Source organism: Nothoprocta perdicaria, unplaced genomic scaffold (assembly GCF_003342845.1).
Source record: "Nothoprocta perdicaria isolate Ctin4 unplaced genomic scaffold, notPer1 scaffold_41, whole genome shotgun sequence".
NCBI classification, from domain to species: domain Eukaryota; kingdom Metazoa; phylum Chordata; class Aves; order Tinamiformes; family Tinamidae; genus Nothoprocta; species Nothoprocta perdicaria.
In genome coordinates this window covers 2,299,059-2,321,322 of record NW_020455655.1, presented here as the reverse complement: position 1 = coordinate 2,321,322, position 22,264 = coordinate 2,299,059, and the positions used below count along the sequence as shown (strand labels likewise).

The following is a 22,264-nucleotide window of genomic DNA, read 5'->3' as shown; positions in this document are numbered from 1 at the left end:
ATAACAAGTGTTTGTAGATGTCTTTTCAAATGAAAAAGCATTTGTTGATTAGCACATGCTCTGGTGTGCAAAGACTTGCTTTAATAGTCCAGGCATTTTCAGAGGTGACTCCTGGTTGCTTGACATGCTTTGTCTACATGTTCCCAAAACTGTTCATATTTTGGGTAGTTTYCCTGGGCTTGTAGAGAGCCTGTTACTGTGAGGATATTTTTGGTATTTCTTTCTCTCTCCATACTGAAGGAATCGCTGTATGTTTTTAGTGTCAGAATCTAATGAGGTGCAGTCTGGAAAATTGCTGAGACATCATGTGCTGTGAGGCCAGGAGATAAGTAGTCCTGGAAAACCTATTTCGTAGGCTTTGTGAATAGGAGCAGGGGAGGGATCATTTGATTGTAATGCTTGTGCTAAATGTTTCAGACATAAGATCCTGACTGGACAATACCAATTTTAGGCTTATGACTGCCGTTACTTTTTCATCCCATCCCTGTAAGTAGTTACCCTTTCCAAGCTCATACAGACTAGATTTTGCTTCTATATAGTACAGAGAAACTACATACTGGCTGTTCTCCATTAAATACCAGTAGCTCTAGATTAAATTTGCTTACATCAAAAGATGAATTACCTCATTAATTTTATAAGGAATAGGAGAATGGCTGGCTTATTTTTAAAAAACCTTTATTGGTTTCACTGGAAAATTTTCAGCTCTCATGAGGGCCACTGCAGATGTGTCAATGACAGATAATTCTCAGTGGGAAAAACTGATGTGTTTTTTAAATGCCAAAGCCAAAATTGTGAATTGGATTCCACATTTTGTGYAACTGTGAAATCTCTGTCTTTCTCGCTTTCTGGAAAAAATGAATTCATGATGAAGGAAACATGAGGTCTGGTCTTTGCAGCTCCAATGGCAGGAACTGTGCAATAAATTGAATTTGTATTTATGTCAAGAAAGAACAGCAGTCTAGAGAAATCTATTACTGCTTTGTCACATAATTTGTCAGAGTTATAAAAATCAAAATGAAAGCTATAGAAAACATGAAGTATATTGGAATAAGAGTTCTGCTTTTCRTTCTCCTTCATTTTTCACTGTGTACTTAATTTTATAGCCCTGACCTGTTAAAARAAGGGTAGTCTTGGAATATGGAGCATCATTTTCAAAAACATCTCGAATGCCTAAAGTGTGCTGGACACTTGGGCCAAATCTTTATGGTAAAGACATAATCCAGTATGTTATAATTAAATTTACATTGTAGTTGGTGCATGGTCACTCTTGAATTCGCACGGGTTCTTCTGTGCAGCTTTAGATAACTAGCTGCATCATAAAAATCTGATCCAGAGTATCTTAGATACTGATGTATTCTGAAAATGGGAGATGTTAACTTACTGTTCAGCTGCTTTTGGAGAAACATAGGATTCTCTTTTGTCACTTCTTCCGGGAAAGCTGGAGAGAGAATCCAGATTACTCTGTTTCRGCCTGGCTGAGCCCACTGCTGTGATTCAAAAACCTCTAGCCCAGTGCCCTGCAGTGTAGGGGGAAAAGAAGCTTAAAGCTTGCAGATGATCCAGACCAAGTGAAAATTGCAAGAGCCACAGTGAAGAAAGCGGCTTAATCTGATGTCAGGCACTGACGGAGACTTAATTCAAGACACAAAMCCACAAGAAATCACAGAAGCCAGATTCTTTATGAAGATTTATTTAGAAAAACCGTGTTGTTGGGGAGTCACTGTTACATAGCGTGGTAATTCCCTTCCTTTTGAGTAATATGCACCACACTGTGCGCATGCAATTGTTTTTGTTCCAGAGATAACATCTTCATCTAGCAGTTGACATGTACACCATACTGTCCTTAGCGCACGCTACGATACACAAAGATGTTAGGACATGCACGATGTTGAGCTTTTCCGTGGAAAAAAAATGTATAAAAAATACAAACCAAACCAAAGCTRTCAACACGAGAAGCAATGTGCAAAAGTAGACGAAGTTACTCCTGAATGTTTGCTTAAGAAAAAATGGACTCGTGTCCCTATGTCCCATTCAATGGGAAGTGTAACAGATGTTTGAAAGTGGAATTTTGAAAGGAGCTAGTCACATCCTGACGCCTTTCATGTCAGCTGCAGGGATTTTAACCAACTAAAGCATCCTATGGTATAGTTTATATGAAACTCTGTTGCTGTCACCACTAAGGGTGATGATCTGCTGTTGTCACTGAGCAGACCCTTGCATTGCTGCAGCGAGTGACTGGTGATGCCTGAGGCCAGAGAATGCCCTGGCCTTTGTGTGGAATGTGCAGAAGAGGGAGGACACGAYGGAGGAGGCCGGCTCCCGCCACACAAACCAGTGGGACTGGGCTTGGGACCCCTCATGCGTGCCCAGTGCCAGGCGCCGCGCCGAGTGCAGAGCAGGGCAGCCGTTTGAGATGCTGCGCTCAACTGCCTGAGGAATCCTCCATTTAGAAGAATCCAGTGTCTGTGTGGAGAGGGGCCAGCGAAGGGAAGATAAAGCCACSAGGTCTCCCCAGGCCAGCTCCCTTGGTCCGGGATGTAGCTGACAGGGATGGAGCCACCCGACAACGTAGCTACTCGTGTGGCTCTGAGCAGAGCTGTGCGGGATCACCTGCTGCAGGCAGCATGGAGCAGCCGCACCAGTCCAGCCTTACAGAACTGCTGCATGCAAATACCAACACTTTAAATTGCAATTAAGACTAGACATGGATTGCACTTGTTTCCCTTGAACATACACACATAACATTTTTTTAAAAAGAAATAATAAAAAATATTAAAATACATTAAAAAAAAGAACGGTCATAGGGACTTGGGATTTGCCTGTTTAGATGAAAACAAAAAAAGAGAGGAAAATATTTGTAATGTGATTATAATCACTGAATTTTGTTAGCATCCAAAATCATTTGGCTTTGGAGATGAGGCTTCTTAACTAAGACCATGCAGAGTTAGGACTCTTACAGAACCTGAATTTTTTTARTGGAATATCAAGGCTTTTCACAGCAAACCTTTCACGAGTCTAGGGAAAGTCTCAGCAAGACTCCTCATGTGTTGTGTTTTTCACTTGTGAAGCAAAAGGTATTAGCCTCAATCTGAGGAAGAAATAGAAACTCTAAGACGTGGGAGCTCTCCGGTGAAATAAATTGTGGATACTGTACTTCAGACAATTCAGCAGACCACTTTAGCAAATTATTTTAAGTGGTATCTGGGTGTACATTATTTAGTTAGGGCTAAAGTATGAAGATCCAAATCCCACAGGAACGGTGCTGCTGTGGACCTGCTCGTTTCCTTACAAAAGGCACAGTGGGAGGATTTCTTCTTCTTTCTTCTTTCTTTATTTTTTTCTCATAAACTCTTTCAGTATGTTTAATTTTAACCAAAAGGAACCTCTGGATGTTCACCAGAGACAATAGTTGGCAGTGATAAAGCAGTGGTAGAGAATAATGGTTTATACTGTGAAATATATAAAATAAAACATTATGTACTAAATCCCTACTAAAATTTTAATGCTGTTGAGCATTGGGGTTAGCTGCTGCTTCACAAGCGTTTTCCACTGGCTTTAGAACATGTACAGGAACTGAGTTAAGGCCCTGATTTAGCAAAGCATTTGTGCATATGCTTAAATCTGCCCTGATTCAGCTAAGTCCTGATGCAAATACCTAAGTGCTTTATGATACAAGGACAAACCTGAACTGGTCCCTATAAATGAAGGACAGGGAGTTGGTACAACTATGATTCTATGTTTTTTCCTTGGTGGCACAGCTGCTCTCCTGGATTAACTACTTAACTAATGTTCATCTAAAAGATCCTGAGTTCTATGACACTAACAAATGCACATAAATAGCAGAACTGAAAAAGGTCAAACACATGGCTCAAAGCAAAGCAAATATTGCTGTAAACTGTACGTTCTAGTAAGAAATAAAAAACCACTGGACTAGAAAAAAAGCTAACATTGAAGGTGTCTAGAATTGGCAACACTAATACTACCTTCCATTGTGGAGTTAGGCTAAGCAATCAGTGTAACATTGTTATGAGCCACCTCAGCTTATGTAAACAAGTAGGTTTTGACAGTGCCTTACCCCTAGGCGAGGTCCTGCTCTGCAGCGCGGGTGGGCAGGGACCGTGCGAGGTAACAGGGCTCCGGGAGCGCAGAGCTCCTGCAGTGCGGCGTGGGGAGCAGGAGCGAGGCCCGCGGCATTCCCAGGACTACAGACATGAGCTTGGATGATTCAAAAAACATAAGGCATTGCAGGACTTGGCCCTAGAATTTCCATTTTAAGCAGAGTATTCCTTATCCATACACAAGATTATATTTTAACATGGCAAAAAGTGTCTAGCATAAAGGTCAATGTCACCATATATCATAGCCAGTAACACTGTAACATTCTGCTTATTGGCTTCAGATACTGTAAAACATTTTTTTTTCAYAAATATCAAACCAACRATCAATTCTTCTCATAAAAGTTGAATTAACTAAAAGGTAAAAATGACCAGGCTGCATTTTCAAGATTAAGAGGAGACATTAACGGAAATGAGCAACTCCCATTACAGTGGTTTTCCAGTGCCTTCCCTTCTGAGCGGTGAGACTGCAGTTGCTGGCTGCCTCCCGGCACGTTGCACCCCCTCGGACGTGGCTACTGCCGCTCCCCTTCCACTCGCTTTTTACGGACTGCACCAGTAGAGGAAGGGAAGAGTGTTCAGTATTTATTGAGAATCTGAGCATACTGCTCAGTAGCACTCAACACTCTACAGTAACATGAAGAGAAATGAAGGGGCTTCTACAAGTAGCCTACTAAAAATTAAAGCAATGGATCTGAATGAAAGAAGTGAATTCTAGCTCAGGTTTAATCTTAGTTCTTGCAGAGAGAAACCCAAGATGAAACTAGTGAGGATTTGCCTCAGTGAAGGCAGCACAGTTTGACACTACGGTGAAGCACAATTGATTACTAACCCATAGGGGCCCCTTTTGCTGTAAGCTTCACCTGCCCAGTCAGCTCCTCCATATTTTGTGTATTGAGCRTGCAGGGCAAAGCACGTTGCAGGGACTCAGGCAGAACTTGCAAAGCTTTATGTTTTGTTTATTTATTTATAATGGTCTTTGCCTGTGTTTGGTCACTCAGGCAACTGAGCTCTGCTGGTTCCCTGGTTGGCCGGGCTTGGCTCTCTCCCCTTACAGGCCAGAAGAGCTGCCTGGGCAGCTGGGAAGCCTTGGTGCCCCATGGGAGCCTTTGCTCACCTTCCCAGCACAAGTGGGAGAAGGAGGAGAGCAGCTCTTAATCACAACAAGATCTTTGCTGTTCTCAACTCCTGAGGTGATGGCGGTAGGCATCAGCCCTTTATTCCAGCAGATTGGATGTTACACAGGTAAAAATCAGTCTTATGTATAGGCAGGAATACTTATGTCTAGACAAGTTGGGGTTTGGCTCAGAACAACAAATGGTGAGTGGATGTAATGGCATCTTACCCAGATCATTGTTTTTAGTGATAGCTGCTGCCACCCTGGTCCTTGGCCCTTGCTTTGTGAACTGGTATCCAAACTTGAGAATCCTGGAGTTCTCTTCCAGCATCTTGGCAATCTCCATCTCTACAGCTGTGCCCAGCTGCTGCCTCTGTTGGTGATGAAATGAAATGCCCCCCAAAGAAAATATTTATTAGAGAGAGAAATAGAAGTGGTTATATTTCAATATCATACTCCAAAGAATCTCATCTCTGGAGATTTTGCTCTGARTTTTATATTTGACCAATTTTATTTAGATGTTTACCACTGTTCAGTTGCATGGGCATGGGACGTGAGCTGCAGAATGAGTGAGCCATGAAAGGCTGCCTTGCCTTTGCCAGATGCTTTGGAGAATATATGGAATCTGCCTAGAAGGGAATCAAAATGGACTCAGGTTCAGTGCTCTCTCTTTACCTGGTTGTCAATTTTAATCTCTGTCAGRGATTCGTTCTCTTTTAGGGCATCAATCAGTGCCAGAATACCCGTCCCAGTGATGAAATTGGATTCTACATTCAGACTCTTCAGTGTTTTGTTCACTTTCAACATATCTGCAAATGCCTGAGGGAGTGAAAAGAGGGAATATGAGATCAAATTCCTGAAAGCTTCAGGAAACAACAGAGAATTTGCAATATGTGGCTTAGACAAACAAGCTCAAAATAACAGAGGTGGAACAGAATAGATTACCCTGCCATATGTACTGTCATAGGAACATTTTGCAAGGGAACGCGCAGGATACGTGCTACAGCAAACATAAGCCTGCTTGAAAATGGATATTTTTTTCCAAACAGTGTTTATACTTACAATAGCTACAGGGTCATTGCTTCGGGTAGCTGCAAGGCTGAATGTCTTCACGTGGGTGTTGCTTTCCAGAGCTTTTGCAAATTCTTTGAGTGTTGGAATAGGAATATTCTACATCAAGAGAAAAAGATATATGCAGTAGTCAGGAAAGCCAGTCACATCAGACTCCAGTTTTAATTGTTACCTGACTGTCTGATTAATAGCCATGTGCAACAGTATGCAATTAGTCATCCTCAGAGCTATAAGGTGTCATTCTCGGCTGGTGGCTGCCCCTGAGCCAYGCTGGAGACCCGCGCACGAGGACGCCCTGGCTCTCGGTGCTGCCCCTGGCCAGGCCAGGCTCACGCAAGCAGTGCCCAGCCCCGGGCTCCTCTCCTGTTTCGCTGCTGGTTGCTCAGACGATGCACATTCCAGCCTCTCCTCTCTTGGAGGGGCCCTCATGTGTGGGCTAATTGAATTAGGGCAGTGATGATTATGTGGCGCCTAGGAGGTAGGTTGCTTCATGAGCTGCTAAAGAAAGGCAGCCAGAGGGAATCACCCCTTGGGCTTTTAATCAGCATCTAATGCAACAGCAGCCATGGGTGACCTTGGAGCCTCTACAGCAATCCCTCCACAGCCTTTTCCTTTGTGTCCTGCTTTCCCTATACCTTAAAGAGGCAAAATTTGAAGATAAAAGACAAAGTGAGTCTTAAATATTTTGAAAATACTTAAGTAAACCCTCCTAGGATGACAGACAAAACCACAGCATCTACCTTTATGTTGTTCAGATTAACTTCTATGAGACTAGGATCATTTGCTTTTATCCTTTGCAGACTTGCTTCCACGTTGGTTGGGTTAGGTGGCTCCTCAAAAATGGGCTTGACCTTCTCACCTTTGACCACATCTGCAACACAAGATCTCGTTAAACTTTGACAGGAGAAAGAGGCATCCTCAGAAACAGTCTGGCTTTCAACTCTCATTTAGGTTTCTACTGTAATGTTCAAGCAACAGCTTACAAGAACCAAAAAACTTGTAACCCAGGGGATTAGCTTTATATTCCTGCCCTGCCATCTGCACCTCCTGTGCTTCCAGAAGCGTRGCGCTTGGGAATGCAGTCACCATAGCTGGGCAGCATTGGCAAGGGAAAAATCCTCCTTTACACATGAAAGTCCCACAGCAACTAATCTGAGCCAAAGCAGCTTTTAAGACTAAAATGTAATACACTGCAGGGGCTGCTTTGCTTCTAGCTTAAAATCTGCACAGCAAGATTCCCTCCGAACATCCTTCTTACATTAGTGGGAAAGTGTCTCTGCACCTCACACACAGACTCTGCTATTGTGAAGGAGCACGGTCAGAAGGCCCCTCAGTTTCCTCCTCTAGTCTGATGCTATCAGCCTTACTATAAATTCAATTAGCTCTTGTAAAACTGCAGCATCTGCACTTTCTAAATAATAAAACTATCGAAGAATGAAAAGCAAGTCTGTCTGCCAACACCAGGATTTATGAAGTCCTGGAGTATCTGTGCTCCTCAGAGATATAACTTTACTGTTGGCAGCTATGAGCTATAAATGCATAAAAATCATAGTTTAGAGCACAAATAGTACTTCTAATTCCCAGGCATATAGTTGGGGAGATTCATTTATAAACACTGACCACCCAAGCCACTAGAGGCAACAAAGGAATATCCAACTGACCACAAATATGTTTAAACTCCTTTATTTTATGCTGCAGACAGTGAGTTATTTTGAAGCCTTGTGCTCAAGTCTCAAAGCACTATGCATTTCTGTTCAATGCTATGGTTAAAGTTCCATATCATGGGCCAAAACAAAACCAAASTATTTCTTAAAGCCCATGCTCTTAGCGAAAATGAAGTGATATATAAACCTCGAGCTGGCTTTTGCTCTGCTTGCTTGTACCTCAAGCCATTTTTGCTAATTCCTTGAGAGATCTCACATATMTATGCGTAGTACTTCAGCCTTCCTAGCGAGCTGGAAATTAGAAACTGTCAGTAAAATGCATTCAGGCTGTTTACCGCACCCTGGATTCATGGCTAAAAAGAATSGAAAAAAACAGCCCAGCATTTTTGTCCTTGTAGAAAAAAGTACTGCTCCCTGCTGAGCAAGGAGCCAGGGACAGACCTTGAACTTGTCCTCAGGTTTGATATCCCATTATACCTTGTCCAGAGTTAGCAGTAGTTTTCTTTTTTTCTTTTTTTCTTATACTTATTCATGCTTCACATGAGTTTTATCTTGTTTCTTTAATTGTGGTACTGTTTTGCCATATTAACAGGCAACTTTTGAGATGTGTCTCCTTCTTTCTTCTACTGAAGCATTTCATTTGGCTGAGGAAARGTATTGCTTTTGGACCAAAGAACAAAGTGATCTGACAGGGTGATTTTCTGGTTGTTAACTCTGTGATCGGAGCATAGCTTAGCAGACTCACATAGCTAGCATTTTGACTCGGTACAACAAAAATAGTTCCAAATCTATGTGGATTAGTAGTGCATGCAGTTGCCTGTTAYGAGATAGATGGCAGCTTGTACAGGGCCCCCCTGTGGGGGGTTGTAGAACAGTGTTGTCCTGAGAAAAATGAAAAGACACCGTGTCCTGCCTTCTTTCCCACCTCCCCTTCCTTTAGGGAAGGATGGAAATGAAAGCCATTGGTGATGATAGCTGCTGTTATTTTGGGGGGATATTTAAAAAAAAWATATTTTGGGGGTACTGCTTCCTGTAAATTTAGTAAAGAACATTCTACAACTTTGACTTGAAAAGCAAAGTTTAGCCTGCTTACATCCCTGAGTTTAGGGGTGAAGAGATCTGGATCAAGGCTTGGCAGTTTTTAAGTCTGTGACAAGAAAAACTTGGAGCTTGCACTTACATGTTTCTTCCGCTCAGCTTCCTGACAGTTGCTGAGCTAAAATCTGATATGCCAGAGTATATTTTTTTTTACTGCATTTCTGATTTTATTTTTTAATAACTACTTTCCTACTTTCTGTTCTTTCTTTTATTTTCCCTTTTCTGCGTGATTATGCTTTCTGTGGACTGTACCTAAAGAATATGCTGCTGTAGATCTGATGTGGAAGTAACAGATCATAAGGAGTAGCCAGGGTAGTAATAATATGATATTGTCCTTGCATCACTCTGAGTGCAGGTTAATGTGAATTTGKCCAGAGACACGACCTTGCCAGTAATTATGCCAAGCTAGAGCCTAAAAGTTACAAGTCATTCTTCAGTTACATAAATGCGTATACTCAGGGTGAGATGCTCTCACCTGCAGTGTGGCCTTATGGCCACCTCTTAGCTACAGTGCAGTCTGCTTTCTGTCTCATCCCTAAACTAAATTGGAATTTTTATTTATATATACATATATATATATACACACACACAYATATATATACACATATATATATACAGAGTCTTCTTAAATGCTCCCACTCTTTCAAGCATCTCTGCAGAGTTAGATGTGGCTTCCTAGGAACACAAAGTTCCTTGGGAATGATATATTTGATAAATTTGCATTTTGTTGTTGTYGTCACTATAATGAATTTTTAGATTATATTTACTATAAAGAGCTCCTYTTCATGATCATTTGGATAAATCATGGTAAGAAAGGCCAAGTTACATTGAACTAAATTAGACCAATAGACCCAACCTGTATCTGTATAATTCCCTAAAAAYAACATGTAGCCCACAAGAGAAATCTGCTTGCTTACTTCTCACACTTCCTTTTCCATCTTTACTGCGGGCTCCTCCTTCATCAAATTTGGGGTTGTTGACCATGTTGTGCACACCAAGAACAGCTACAAATGTACATAACAGCACAGAATACAATATTAATAGGAGAAAAAAAAATGTAGTAAAAAAGTACCTGCTACAGATTGTAGTTTAGGTCTCTGAACAGATAACCTTCATAAAACTGTGACTCTTTGATGGCTTGTTGGGTGACTCTTTAAGTTCTCAATATTAGAAATGCAGACATTTTTAATATTGGTCATCAAACAAAACAATCATTGTAGTATGCTATCTCAGAATCATAGAAATGTCAGCTGGAAGGGACCTCTGAGGGTCCTCTCATCCAGCTTCCCACTCAAGGAAGATTGTTGCCAGCACTAACCCTAACATAGAGGTCAGATGTGATTTTGTCTAGCCAGATGTTCAAACATCCAAAATTCCACACCTTCTTTGGACAACTCATTTCACTCTACCTTCATATTCTCCTTTTTCTTTTTCCCCTAAASAACTTGCTCCTTGTTCTATTGTCTGGCACAACTGAGAAGYGTTTAACTTTATATGTCAACCATATGCTATAGAAGCATATGGTGCTAACATCCTTGGGAAGAAACAGAACATATTTCAGTACTTCAAATAAATTACTGTGAGGTTATAAACTCACAGTAAAAACCATAACACGCAAAACCACACAAAAAACAAAAAAGTGAGGTTATAAACTATTATGAGAGAAATGACAGAAGAAACCCRAATTCCATAGTCATCTTTCATACAAATTAAACTCCACAGCGTCCGGATAAATCATGCAATGCTTGCTGATACTTTTCCGATTAAGTAACTACTTGGACTTTATTCTACAAGATCATGCATGAATTAAGGCTATGGACATTAGAAGATTTTTACTTTTATCTTCAGAGTTTTGTTATGAAAAATACTTTTTGTTCCATAAGTAAATGACTTTTCAACACTCTCTTCAGTAGGTGTTATTTGTTTTTGTTTATTAGACTTTGTTACCTACRAATTGTGGCATGAAATGCCAGCTATGATCAGAGCTCAGCAAGACCTGGAACTTGGTTCTGTGGAAGAAGTTCCAGCTGCGATTCAAATCTGTGAGGCCTGTGATACACCGCACTGGATCGATCAGAGCCAAGACTGCGATGCATCCCAAAATATGTGGTGTAGCCAAGAATCACAGACGAAAACGGTGAGATAATGTCCTTCAGTGAGATAATAAACTCTTCAAAAACTTAAGTTTAACGTTGATCTAACCCCCCAAAAGTGCTTTAGATTAAGCGTCTATGTTGAAATATTTCATTTAGATTTTCCTAATGAAAAACAGAAAATTGTTGGTGGAGTTGAAATTCTCCCACTGAATTCTTGTATAGACAAGAGCCATAAAGCATGCACCTCACACTGCCAAGGGAAGGACCTGCCTGGCCTGGGCTCAAGAGGCAGGAGATACAGTGGATCCATAGTGGCCTCCCTCTGGCTTGGGAGGCCCTTGCTGGTCTCCTTCTTCCCCGTTAGGGATTCAGATGGCAAACTCATGACATGAACCCCTTGAGAGCCACCTTAGGAACTACAGATCGGTCTTTTGTACCTGCAAGGTCATAGAGCTCAGTGTCTGATGCGCTGGCCAGGGCTTCTTCTAGTTCTGGATCCAAGGTTACCTTCTCTTCTGTACGAGTTTCTATGGGCTTTTCTTTAGGGATAAATATTTTTCCTATGGGAAGAAAAAAAGTCAGGATGAGAGATGAATTATTAGGACAACTCACTTGCCACTAGCAGTGGATGAAATGGGTCTGAGACAGCAGAGCTGCTTGGAGGTAGATTGAGTGCATGTTTTTCAGTTTCTTACATGGTGCTATCCTTAATACTAGGATCTTAACAAGAATCTGATGCTGGTGACATTGCTCTGACAATTGTGTGAGTTTCCATTTTCTACTGTCCACAGTTGAGTGGTTCCTCTTTGTCCCTTACAAGTAACTTTCAAGCAAGCTTTAGTTAATGCCGTTGTAATGAAGCTGTGAACTTCTTTGGATGCAGGTAGCTTTGACCCACTGTTAGCTTAAAATTGTCCTGTTGTACAGCTTTGTATGATCTGACTGGAATGCTTGAAGCTCATCCTGTGTTTTCCTGAAATGGTTCTTAAATTGTTTTATTTTCACTGTCTCAGTGATGTTATTTTCTCACAATTAATAAATACAATTCTGATATTAAGTGTTGAAATACAGACCCTCTGCCACTGGCCTTTCAACACTGGCATCCTTCTGTGACTTAAATCTTTTCCCATTATGGACCTAAGTATAATTTTTATGTAGATAATACCCAATTCATTCATCTCTCCTTGCAAGCCTGTCTGCAGCAATCTCTGTGTGGTAAGCTTCCATGGATCATTGGATAGGCCCAGAAAATACTTTAATGGAAATTTCTGAAGCTCTCTTAAGGCTTCCCGATGTAGAATTTGACTTGTTTACCTTAGAGATATTTGTACCAAGGTGAAATAATTCCTGTCTGCAAAACTGGATAGAAGGTGATGTAGAAAAACATAGTAGTGTATTTTATGATTATTTTTCCTGTGATATTTTATGCTAGCTTTTTTTATGAGGAGGCTTTAAAATCATTTATAGCCCAGAAATTAAAAATCATTTCACCATTCACTAGGTGATATGAATCAGAGACAGCGATAACAAACAAAAGATAAGTGGAAATCTGGGGTGAGGAATGCACTGAGGATGAAGGTAGGTGAGCAGTGACAGGGCTAGGATTAAAGTCTCCCAGCACCAGCACCACGTCGGGGTTGGAGGGCAGCCTCCAAGACACCATCTGCAGGGAGGCAACTGCTCCCCGCTCCACGGCCGCGCTGTCCAGTCCCGGAGCCCTCAGGACAGCTCTCCAGGGCCTCTCTTCCCCTGCCTTGCTAAAAACGGTCTAGGCAGCGGCGACGCTTCCCTTTCCAAATCTCAAACTGATGCAAGCGCAGCCTAAATAATGTTTGATGTGGACACAGGAGGCCAGGTCTTCAGTAACCTGAACATGGTAAATATTTCAGCTGGTGCTTCCCTATGTAATTTGGAACTGTATGGGCCAAGTATATTGCATATACGAAATGTAGGGCTAATGGAAACTAGTACAGTTTGGGTTTGTACTTTTGCCAGGCAGTCCACATGTATCGGAGCACAAGGTTTAAGCATTTGCTTCAGGCATGTGTAATTCTTGGATGTCAGCCCAAAAAAGTCTTTTTTAAATGTGTATCACTGAGTGTCAGCTCAGTGATAGTTTCATTTAAAGCATTCTTGGCAAACTTCTCAGAAAAAAAAAGTCTATTACTAGTTAGATGAAATATTTAAAAGGCAAAGGTCATGTCTAAGACGATAATATATATCTTTAATATATGGGGGCCTTGCTGGCATCCAATGCCTTTATAAAAATATTCCTTTTCAGCTATCTAGATAAGAACCTGCTTTTGCATTAGCCCACTGTGAAGAGATTTTGTAGCATTCTAGGTACAGGCTAAAAGAGCTTTTGCATTTGGTACATAATTAGAAAATAATCACTTTTCTGCCAAGGCCAAAAGTGTGTGCTTGTATTTATGGACAGCTATCAACCAGTTTTCTTTTGTTATTTTGAAGACAGAGTTTAAAGATACAAGTGGTGCCTCCTGGTCCCACATCCATCATAAATTCAGAACGTAGCAACATCGTGCAGTTCAGTAGCAAAATAAAATGCGGATTTTGACTWATTTTTTTTTCAGTGATCCTAGCGTGAGTTTGTAGTTGTACTATAGCTTCAATTTAATGTATTAGTTTTGCATGCTTTGAAGCCTAGGAAGAATAAGGTTTGTGGGTTTTTTTGGTTTTTTTTTTTTCCCCAAGTGAGATTTATGAAGGAAAGCTGCTCTTCTTGGTATATTGCTGTTTATATTCATGCTATATTGAAGGTGTTGTATAAAGTATTCTTATATATCCTTGTGGTATGAAGGTGCTTTCCTAGAACATTCCTTGTGATATGAACAATGTTGGCTGTGCTACATTTGCCTCCAAATTTCTTAAAATTCTGAACTGAGTATCAATAATAATACTCTGTGTTTCTACCAATGAAAAATTTAGTGCCATGTTATGTTTTTACATGTCATACTTGAGCAGCTTCAATGTTAATAACACTAAGTTAAGTATATTTATATACAGGAAAAAAATTGTACTCATGCATTTAACTGCAAAACAAATCTCCATTTCAGTAAAAATTGACTAGTAAGCCATAAAATACCATTGCACTTTTACACATATACAGAAATCCAAAATATCTGGAATCCAGAGTGCTTTTTTTGAACACGAAATTGTCAGCGTAAAGCAATTCCTTGGATTTTTCCCTGTCCTTTGTTGAACTGGGCTAGTTGCCTGTGGTGCCCTGAGTGACGACTGAGTGGCCTAAATAACCCAGGGGACTTTCTGACTGTGGGTGTCACAAGTAGCAGTTTGTAGGGCTTCAGTACAATAGTGGATTGTTCCAGTGTCACACACTGCACAGCTTGTGTTCAAAGTGAAATATGATACGGTTCATGTTTTGCTCAAAAGAGACTGGGGAAAAAAAAAACACTGAAATCAGAGAGAAAGACACAATAAAAAGGAAACAAATACAGAGAAACTAAGAAAAGCAGAGTGAGATAAAAGAAAGACAAATACTAGGAAGAGAAGAAACACCAGGTACAGCCATAATGTCACTGGCATGGTTCAGCCACTGGGTTTCAGTTGACCGTGATTTCCTGCATTATACAAATATCCCCTTTAAAGCAAAACTGAAGCAAAGCAAGGAAATTAGACATAACCCTAGTTCTACCTTCTTGTACAACAGTAATTAACTAAAAAGTCAGGTTGAGGATTTCATGTTCATTTCAAGTTCATAGCATTTGTAACATGATTTCTGGTCTGTCTTCCCTCTGCCCTGCTTCTCAACAAAGTGCACTGCAATGGGATGAAAGTCCAGTGACATTACCTGTAAAAATGTCCTTTCTCTGTTTTATTAAAGACCTTTACTTAGTTTTGAAATACAGATATATTTTTCACCATAATTGTAAAATTACAACATACTTTCTTTTCCTGTAAATGGTAAATCAGATTTTTAAACGTTTAAGAAAATATCTGGTAACATTCATTACTTCTTATTTTCCATGAATGATTGACTAGAATGAGCTCCTGCTTATTCTCAGCTCCTAGCTGAGAATGCTGCACTGCCTTAGGAGTGAAATTCAATAATCTTGGAATTCTGCCTTGCAGAAATCACAGACACACATTCACTTTTTCCATTTGCACTATTCTTTCCTTTGTAGACTTATTCAAATTTCTCTCTACAAATATTATATGAAAAGGTAATTAAATTAGTTCTTACTAGGAATACATTTGAATTACAAACAAGAAAAAAGGCCAAGCTCAAATAAGTTTGAAGCTGCAAGCTAGTAGCAATTAAAGCGCAAATCACAACTGCTGCTCTACTGTTACTTTTGGATTACTGACTGCATATTGAATGCCTAAAAAATTATGATAAAGGAATAGGAAGGTTGCAAGATAAGCTTTCCAGAGCTGTTAAGTCTGTTGTTGTGCATATGAGCCCAGAACCAAGTCGAGCTGCCCAGCAGCCTTGACTGTGATCAACATCTTTGGTTTCTGCCATGTTAACCACAGTGCTCTTGGAAAGTGCCCTTTCTCAAACAATAGGCAAAAGCCAACCCCTAACCTGCAAAACGGAAGAAATACTAGATGTTTTTCAGACTCTCATGTGGATCACCAGAGCAATCAGCATCCCTGTGCTCCCACAGCCGTCCTCAGGATTAACCCCGGGATTAACCTGGGCACCGAGAGAAGCCGAAAGCTCTTCCATCTGCGTGCAGGGAGAGTGGAGGGGGACGGACTCAGCTCTGCCACTGCTGGCACACTGCAGAATACAGAAACTTGGGCAAAACCACCCTGCCCCTGATAACTTGTCCCCGTCCTCTTGTGTGTGGCCTGGCGAGTGTCCCCCTGCCGCTGGTGCCGCCACGGCCTCCTTGGGGAGACGGGCACCGTGACAGTGCCGGCTGCAGGGGGCAGCCAGCACGTGGGGCAGAAGCATCTTGCGCATGACTAATACCCACTGCAGGGGGAATATCTGGAGAATGTTACAACAAACTAGATGCACAAGAAAGAACCACATTTTTCCAGCTGCCAAATTCAAGTAGGTGTCCCTGGGGAGTGCAGAGGGCACATGTTTCAAGTCCGCTCTTCAAAGTATGGAGGCACCACAGCCCATAAAAACATCTGGAAAAAATTACATGGCTAAAACAATGTGTTTTCTCCTAATCTTGTTCTTGGAAACAGCTGAGTCCTTTTTGCTGACACTTTCTAAAAAAATTCGGCCTGAGGCAGAGTCTCAGCATGGGAAATTTCACTGTGAACTGTGTGAGTTTGGCAAAGTCCTAAGMAACTAAAACAGGGTCTTATGAAAGAAAGCAGTAAAAGACATTGGCCATCAGCATTGCTGTCAGCAACAGCGGCGCTTCTCAGGTTTTAAGAGAATAACCTCAGTACTAAATTTTAAGCCTCAAAGAACAGGAGGAAGGTGACAAAAAATTTAGGCATTTTAGTTTTAAGTTTTGGGAATGAAAAGCTGCCTCTGTCAATCCAAAAAAAAGCTAAGTCTCTAAGTTAAATAATACTGGTTTTATAGAGAATCTGTTACAGAAACAGAAATTGGAAATGGTCAACATCTACTACGCTACTTTGGCCACCTGCAAATGCCTGTCACTATTCCTAGTGCTGAGTATTGATACTCTGCCTGGCCCAGCACAGCACGTGAGATAGGTTTATCTTTGCCGGAGCAACTTAAAACAGGTTTGGCCAAAAGCATCCTGATTATTTTCTTCCTTTTTTCTGTTTATCAGTTAGCTGAAAATGTTAGCATTTAATCACTTGCAAGTGTGTTCCCCTTCCTTTTCCAGCCACAAATAATAGTGGCCCAATCCACTGGAGTTTTTCCATGACTTTGATGAGAACTGGATCCGATCCAAAATGAAATGGTTTGGCAGGGATTAGAAGGCCTTGTAGAAAACAGGGATAATTCTGAAGGATTGAAACAGCAGTCCTTAAAGCAATTAAAAAAGGCACAGCCAACTTTTAATATCTAAAGACTTTCTTTTTCAATTACATCTCAGTAGTATCATGCAGTAAGAGAACCACTGCAACAGAAACAGAAATATTGTTAATAGTATATGTTTATATTACAGTAGCACTCAAATCTTAACAGAGATCAGATGTACATGCACTCAGTAAGAAAAAGCCTCCGACATGTCACAACAGAGATAAGCAAAGAACACACGATTATTATTCTTTCTAAATTGAACAGTTTGGGGACAGTCACACAAGAGGATGTGACACAACTGCCAAAAAGTTGTCTAACTGAGATGCTAGAGTATGTAATTATCATTTCCTCTTTCTCAGACCTTTCTGCCTCAAATAGTATCTCATGCATTCTCATTTCTAAATCCTCTCATAATAGTCATGTAGCATTGATATTGCTGTTTAACATTCTGGGGCTGTAACATCTGCTTGCTCTTCCCCACCTGACCTTCCCAAGCTTTCCTCTTTATTCCTTAACCCTTCAGGAACTTGCAAATGGTACAGAAGATCAGACAAAACCGAGAAGAGGCTTTGCAGTGATCTCAATGGGATAACCAGTTGTTCTAGCTTTATATGTTAAATGCAGTGAGTCAGTCTGCATAACTGCTGTAATTCATTTTGAGAGCATCCATCATAAATAGGAACTAAGCCAGCAAATACACAAAACAAACACTTCCAAACTGCCAATCGCTATGGCTACAATACTGGGTGCTCACTCCCTCTGCTCATGAATTACGAAGCCGCTGTTTATGGGAAGGGCTGATTAAGGAGCCGTGTTGCACAACAGTTCCTGAAAGCCACGAAGCTTTTGCATGCGACAGACGGGAGCAGACACTGGTGAYGGGGACACTCAAGTGAGGTACCCGCTGCCAGGCTCCTGGAGGGGCCGGCTGGGCAGAGGCAGCTGCCTGCGAGYCCGGGGGACCCTGCGAACACGGGCTGAGGCGCTGCGGACGACGGCCTGCTCAGGTGTGAGCCAGTCGCGCTGTCAACTCTCCAGTCCCCAGCACAGGGCTGGGGGTTTCCTTGCAATCTAAGAGCTATCCCACACAGGCTTAAAATCTTCCTTTTGTACAGCCATTAATTTGGGAAGTTACCAAGCTGAAATATGGCAGAGGACCAAAACTGTAACGCTGGCCATACGTTTGGTTGTTTTGCCAAACACTTCAAACCTTTCAAAAACATGATTACCATCAAAACCAAGGTGATTCCTGCACGACCAACTCCTCCAAGGTCATATTTAACACTTCCTGCATTCTAACCACTCTCCAATCTCCATTAACCCTGAAATTTGTTTTGGCTTGTTGCTGAGCACAATCAAAACCATATGGTTGCATGGAGCATATAAAGACCAACAACTGAAATATGTCTTTCAGCAGCTGTTTGGTACTTCTTTTGTTCAAGAACTCTCCATTAACCAAAACATCAGCCAAACATTAACCAAAAAAAAAGAGGAAAGCAGAGACACTGCATAAAAAATAATCACAGAATCACAGACTCTGATGAATCACASACTTCCAAAATTTGAAAATATGTTTTTTTTCCATTGGAAGACAAATATGAAACTATGGTGACAAAAGATGAAACAACACTTGACATATTCTAATGCTACTGACACAAAAATATCCTCAGGTGGGAAATAATGCCAAATGTTCTATTGGCATCTACACCTCCTGTTTCTATTTATACATGACCATATGCTTTTTAGAGCTGCCCCGGTGCTTAATTTTTAACTAGCAGAATTCCTTTAAAATTAATTTGGGACTATTTACAGGATGGCTATGTTRCAGAGCTACTATAAGGTAAAGAAATCTTTTATTGACATATTTAATGTAATAATATATTTATCAGTATATTTATTTATCAATATTTATGAAACTGTAAAGGTACTTTAGAGTGTATCACTATTCGTAGGCTGAAAAATATGCCTTCTCCAACAGATATTCTTCTAGAGTTCCTTAGAGGATGCATTTTCCAAAAGTAAATTATTTATCCTGGACTAATTACTGAGCTGCACAGGAAATAGCTTATTGGAAATGAAAGCCAASTCACTGATATGTTAATAAAGTCACTCCGTTACTGCTCCTTCAGTCAAGTTTGCCAAAACAAATAATGCTGCAGTTTGAAGCTCTGATTGTAGACACAGAGCAGCCACACACACGGCCTTCAGGCAGCATTSAGCAGAGTTCATCAGCAGAACTATCACACAACTTGCAGGAATATTTCAGTATGTTTTTATTTGGCATATGGAGATTGCAGTCATATGTTTTCTGAGACTCAGATGCTGAGCCTTAGAAATCATGATGTCTTCACAGYGCAGAGCGAGGGAAAGGAGAAGAGGGGAAGCAGCAAAGTCAAGCTCAGTGCATAGGAACCCTGTGCCGGGCAAGCCAGAGGGTACCAGCGAGTACCAGTGAGACATGAGTACCAGTGTACAACACACCACGCTCAGAGTGAGAAGAGGCTTTTCCAAAGCCAGTTCTGTGAACACAGCACAGAACACAGCTGCATGAGTAATGATGGAGGAAAACCTAGAAAAATGAATGTGTGGCAGGATAAAATAATGCTGTAATCAGATCTGGCTGGAAACTGTATTCTCTAAAACCATCGTTTCAAGAGTGAAAATACAATGTAATGATAGCAACAGCAACCTAGGCTGAAAATGACATTTTATATCCTTTGTAACATGACACATAATGTGTAATGACACATAAAGTAGAATATGTTGCTCTTGACTGTCTCAGAATATGTGCTTACCTTTAAGCAAGTCTCACGGAAATAACAGGAAATTAACTGGATGTTTTGGGAAAGGGCTTGAATGAAAGGGTGGCCTGAGGTGGGTGTTTTTGTCTACTGTATACGGATGAGGAAAGAGATGGTGCTAAAAGAGCCCTGTCTGCTTAAAAAATATGACTGTGATGACCTTATGAATACCCAACCAATGAGTTGGTTTGAGTRATTAGAAACAGAATTCCTGTTTTCCTCTCTCTTTTTTTTTTTTTTTCCCCTTTTCCCTGTAGCTGTAGGACAAAGGGAAAGAGAGGAACTGACTGTGGGAATAGCATTGCCAGATGTACTAGTAAGCAACCGGAAAAATACTTATTTTTTTTCAAGTTGACTCTCTGAACTATTACATAGGGTGACTGTAGATAATACATGCACCCAGGCATGGGCCTGAGGCTTAATTTAGGAATAGTCTCCATTAAGTAGATGAAGCTCCCCAGAACCATGCTGGACTTTAGGCAGAGGCATTTGCATGGGAAGCTGCTACTCCAGCCCTATGCTGGGTTGGTGTCAGTGTTCCCAGTCTCCCTCATGGGCCTCATCCAAAATTTCCGAGTAGCCAGACAAACCATCCCTGCACAGATAAACCATCATTTGATGTCSTTTAGCAGCAGCTCGGACCCAGCTCAAGAGTCTCCCGCTGCGCAAGCGGCTTTTGCCCCGCTGCAGCTTTTGCCCTGCCCTGCATCCCCGCGTTGGGGTGGCTCCRCGCTCCTTGTGGACCCAAGCATAGATTTTACCTTTCTTCTCCCCTGTAAAGGGCACAAAGTCTTCTCTGTCTTTGTGCTCCAGCGCCTGCTTCTCCAGGTATGAGAGGAGCCGCTCCCGGTCGAAGGGGCCGGTGGCAGCTTTAGTGGTCTGGTCCTTCTGTCGGAAGCCAGCGGGCAGCAAGGCGTTCTGCAGACACACAGGAGATGGTGGAGTTTCATATAGTGCCCCACATTTAATTTCTTTCTTTTTTTTTTTTTTTTTTAAGTGAAACTATTATTTGCATGTTGCTTCACATAATGCTCTTTGGTGACAGCAGTTATATACATTATTCAAATGTAGTCATTAAAAATAGTATCTTCTCCAGGCTTCTCACTCGTGCCAGCTGGGAATATTTTTGCTAACCATATTTACAATTCCAGCACCAAAGAGCGGAGCAAGATGAGAATCCTTTTTGTTGTGCCCCCTACAACCACAAAGTTTAGAGTCCAGGTGAGAACAGGAAATGTTTTCTGTAGCTTTCCTCTCTTGATTTGTTCTTTTTCCCCATTTTCCCCTCTCTCTTTTCATTTTTTCAAAAAGTTAATGTCATTCTGATGCTGAGTTTTGAACTCCTACACCATCTCGGCAGCTTTTGTGGCAGATGGGGGCAGACCTCCCACAAGAACACGTGCCCTTCACCATGRCTGCAGGACAGAGTGATGCCCGGGYGCTATGCAATATTCTCCTCAAAATCCACATTATCCTTGTTCTCTAGAAACTGACAGCTGCTAAGCTGAGTCTGCCTTCCCTAAATCATGCCTAAATATATTTTCTTCATTAAAAATATCTGTGTTGAATGACATAGTCAACAGATTTCTGACACTCAAAAGATCTGATCTTGGCAAACGCCCATTAAATTTATTTGCTTATTGCGGTGCTCAGAAATAGCAGCCATATAAAGCATCTCATCCTACTGCTGTGTACAAACATGATTAAAGATTTATGGCCCAGTCAAGCTCGTGACTAAATAGACAAGGGATGGAAGGGACAGTGCAACTCGTAGAAAAGCAAATCACCCATCAGAGCAGGAGGAAAACCGAAATGCCCCTGGCTGAGCTGTTCATCCCTCCGAGCACACTGCGTTCCCGTGGCTCAACGCAAATAGAAAATGCAGCAGATCATGGCATAGGTAGTCAATAGCATTCGAAATATTAGTCCCCTGGCCCTCGCCACTAACCTCAGGATCAAGGTCGTCCAGAACATGTTCTAGCTGTTTCAGTTCATCCTCCGAGAGTTTACTGAGTATTTCATCTTCGTTGATATTCTTGTATTTCTCCAGCTCTTTGCGGAAGGGCAGAGACATGGCTGAGCAGCACGAGGCTTCTCCTCAGGGTTTCCACCATTCAGGAGCACAGCACTTCTCGTGGTTTCGTCGCTGTTAACAAGAAGGCATTCTGAGTATCTCCATTTAGCAGATACAGTCGTAAAGAGCCCACATGCTGAGAGTCGCATTTACACTTTATTAATGAAAACAAAGAAACAAAATGTTCTGGCTGAGCTCCGTGTCTGTGCGAGGAAGTGCTAGGGCTGGCTAGGCAGCAAGTATCCTAGGAACAGCAAGGACGGTATACTCAGCAACTTCAT

At 41.4% G+C, this 22,264-nt stretch overlaps 1 protein-coding gene across 1 annotated transcript; it reads right to left on the bottom strand.

Annotated features, from left to right (window-relative positions):
• Window positions 1-1,867: 1,867 nt before the first annotated feature.
• Window positions 1,868-22,065, bottom strand: LOC112952786 (tropomodulin-2). Its single transcript, XM_026045695.1, has 9 exons — window positions 21,858-22,065; window positions 20,671-20,827; window positions 11,599-11,721; window positions 9,983-10,069; window positions 7,044-7,174; window positions 6,295-6,402; window positions 5,908-6,051; window positions 5,461-5,605; window positions 1,868-4,665 (listed from the first exon to the last, which is right to left on the bottom strand). Exons 1-9 carry the CDS (start codon window positions 21,981-21,983, stop codon window positions 4,631-4,633), a joined length of 1,056 nt encoding a protein of 351 aa, XP_025901480.1. The 5' UTR covers window positions 21,984-22,065; the 3' UTR covers window positions 1,868-4,630.
• Window positions 22,066-22,264: the final 199 nt, after the last annotated feature.